The sequence below is a fragment of the Drosophila subpulchrella genome, chromosome 3L (assembly GCF_014743375.2).
Source record: "Drosophila subpulchrella strain 33 F10 #4 breed RU33 chromosome 3L, RU_Dsub_v1.1 Primary Assembly, whole genome shotgun sequence".
NCBI lineage: Eukaryota > Metazoa > Arthropoda > Insecta > Diptera > Drosophilidae > Drosophila > Drosophila subpulchrella.
The window spans coordinates 15,652,314-15,655,510 of NC_050612.1; the positions used below are offsets into that span (position 1 = coordinate 15,652,314).

Below are 3,197 nucleotides of genomic sequence, written 5' to 3' on the forward strand. Positions count from 1 at the left end.
TAATCTACCATATAATATATATAATATAATACCATATAATTATTAAATATACGAGTATTTTAGATACCAGGACATAATCTCGGGTAATGCTGAAGGCTAGAGAAACTGAAGGACTTTTAACGTTAAACGTTTTGTTAGGCAAGTTCCATCCTTATTAACTTTTCTTTTCACAAGGTCGCCAATACAGGGATAAATACATTCTTAGAGTTTCTTGAAGATTAAGGGAGAATGGGAATTTTAGAAATACTATTTTGATTCAAGATGACATCTATGGATTCCCTTTAAAGAAACCAATTCCTGACTTGAAGAAACTTCAAAATACCGAATGAATAATTACCTTAATAAGAAATCTGGACCTTACATACTTGATTTTTCCAGGATCACTTTCTTCAATAGATGATCTTAGGGTTTATGCCCACTTCTATAAAGAGTATTCCGAATAAGAACTCAGGGCAGGGTGATGAAATGCGCGGCGGAGTGTCGGCGGTGCAGCGTGCAGAGTCGGCTGCATATAATATGAGTACTATGCTATAAGCCAGACCAGATCCGATCAGCCGGCGTCTGCGTCGGCAGAGCCAGAGGCAGAGGCAGCGACGGCAACTGCGACCGCGACTGCAACTGCGGCAAGTTTTATGAATGAACGAGTGCAACTGCAACGAAAAGAGACGGGTAGAAACTTGGGGAGCTTGTGAATGGCAAACGCGAGATCGAACTATTGTAATTACTACGAGATTATGCAAAATGCATATGCAATTAGTGGCAACTCCCCCTCCATCCACCCCTTTTATCTTGCTACTTCTGAGTCATGGGGCAACTGGTTTGACTTGACTGGCGGCCTGAGAACCTAAAAACTGAACAACTGAACACCGAACACCGAACATGCCGAGAACAAGTACAACTGCTGGTACCCGGTACTCAGTACTCAGTACTCCAGTATGAACTCATGTGATTGGAATTTCTGTGCCGTTGCCGATGACGAACCACCGACCAATCGCACAGAAGCTCTAGAAGATTGTGCAATTGTGCCCCAACCTGTTTGCCACTTTGTAGCACCGAGTATTCTCCAATCTCCAAGATGCAGATGCAGATGCAGATGCACTTGCTGCCAGTCGAGTCGAGTCGAGTCGAAACGAATCAAATCGAGTCGAGATGGAATGGAATCACATACATAAATCCAACAACGGGCCATAGCCATTGTCCCTCGTTTGTCCAACATGCACATTCCATTCTTTGAAAAGCGATCAATGCCAAGTCAATAATGAAACGATGCCGATCCAAAAGCGATCCGATGCGGAGAAGAATATAAATTTCTGGCCTATCAGTTGGCTCCGTAAAAAGAGGGTACCGAAACACTGAAACACTGATAATAATGTCGCCTGCGAGAAATTCCTTTAGCGGCATTTAGGGCCACTTAATTATGACCCCCCCGCGTGCCCTCGCTCGGAAAGTAAAGAAGAGCCCAATCCTAAATTCCTGGAATTTCGACTTTGACTCTTGTTAAATAACCAACTGCTGTATTTGTTCATGTCGCTGGCCCTTCACTCGGAGAAAATAGGGCATGCATTTCGAGAAATGCATTGGGAATGCATTTTTAGAGGGCTATCAGAGGAAAGTGTGCAGAAGCTAATAGCAACCAAAAGAAGAACATGACTTGAAGCTGAGGTTCTAAAAAAGGGTTGTTGGATACATTTATGTGTTTAATGAATGGGGTTTATTGATGTACTCTAGTCCAAATAAATTAAATATTGAATAAATACGCAAAATGATTTTTAAATTTTTTAAGTATTTGCTTTAGGGAAGGCAATATTAAAAAAATTAAAATTCTTAGAAAGTATAAAAATCCTTTATCCTTCAAATAAGTATTATACAAAAAAGGATTAAGAAAAGCTAAGGTATATATATACAAACTAACTTAAATTAGTTTAATCTGAATTTAAAATAAAGATATATATTTTTCTGTTCCCAAAATAGATAGCGAATTAAATTAAATAAGGAAAGCGGTTATAAAGTAATGAACTAGAAGGAATTTAAGGGCTAAGCTGTTCCCATTTTATTCCAGTGTTTACCCACCCCTCCTCATTTCAGTTCTGGTGGTTACTCTGGGTTTTTAAGGCCTGAACTATGATTGTCCACGAAATTGGCAAGGCGAAAAGATGCTCCAACATCATAATCCTGGGGATCCGGAGATGGCAGACGAGTTCGAGGCTCTGGGAGACTTGGTTCGATGAACCAATTAGATCAAACAACTTACACCACACCACGTACACACACACACACACCTTTACTGGGTGCAACAATACAACAACAGAGGAGAAGACTGCGAGAACAACAAAAAAGAATTCTTTACGAGCCTCGCTCCGGTGCACGGTCATCAAGTCAGCTCGTTCAACATTCAAGAGGCATCGATGATAATATTCATTCATTTGATCAAACCGCCGACGATGTCGACTGACGGAGATGCAGACGACGATGGAGACGACTTTCATTATGGGCCTGGGTCTGCAAGCCCCTGCAGTTCCCCCATCTGAACTCCCTGCTCCCATCATCATCATCAACCTCCTTCTACTGGGAGGCCGCCCAAAACCAAAACCAGGCAGTCCAAAACCAAAGTCAAGAACGGCGGGGGAAGTACAAAAACATATTGCCAAAGTAGCAGCAACAGCAAAAGCAACTACGGCAACATCATCGGCCAACAACAGCAACACGAAGAATCTCAACAGCAGCATTATGCATCATTACACTGACAGAAAAAATAGGGAAAGCGAGTGCCACAAGAGGATTTCGAAAAAAATAAAGGATACTAAAGATCGGTAATTGGATCAAATGGGTATAATATGAATACTGATGTGTAGATTCTTATAAAGCTTATGAAAGATTTTACCTACATAATTGTGTTAGTAAACATATTCCCTAGGAATATTTTGGTGATACACATTGTATTATGGGTTAAGATCGATTTACATTTATATTTATTCTATATCTATCCTGCTAGTCTCTTATTGTAAACTAATTTCAGGTAATCTTTACAGATTATGCTAAAAAATAATATAAATTAAATACCCAAACATATATGTGTGTTGCTTTGCATCGTAAATGTGGTAACAACCCTATAACCATATAAATCTATAACCTATCAATTTGTGGAACGGTTTAGTTTATACATACCATCTCTTAATTAGGTTTCTCCTATATAACAC

The 3,197-nt window shown here is 39.9% G+C and overlaps 1 protein-coding gene across 1 annotated transcript; it reads left to right on the plus strand.

Moving 5' to 3' along the window:
* The first annotated feature begins 2,224 nt into the window (after window positions 1–2,224).
* Window positions 2,225–2,744, plus strand: LOC119555419. The gene is given in 2 exon segments (XM_037866783.1): window positions 2,225–2,448; window positions 2,450–2,744. Coding segments are annotated over 2 exon segments (519 nt in total).
* Window positions 2,745–3,197: the final 453 nt, after the last annotated feature.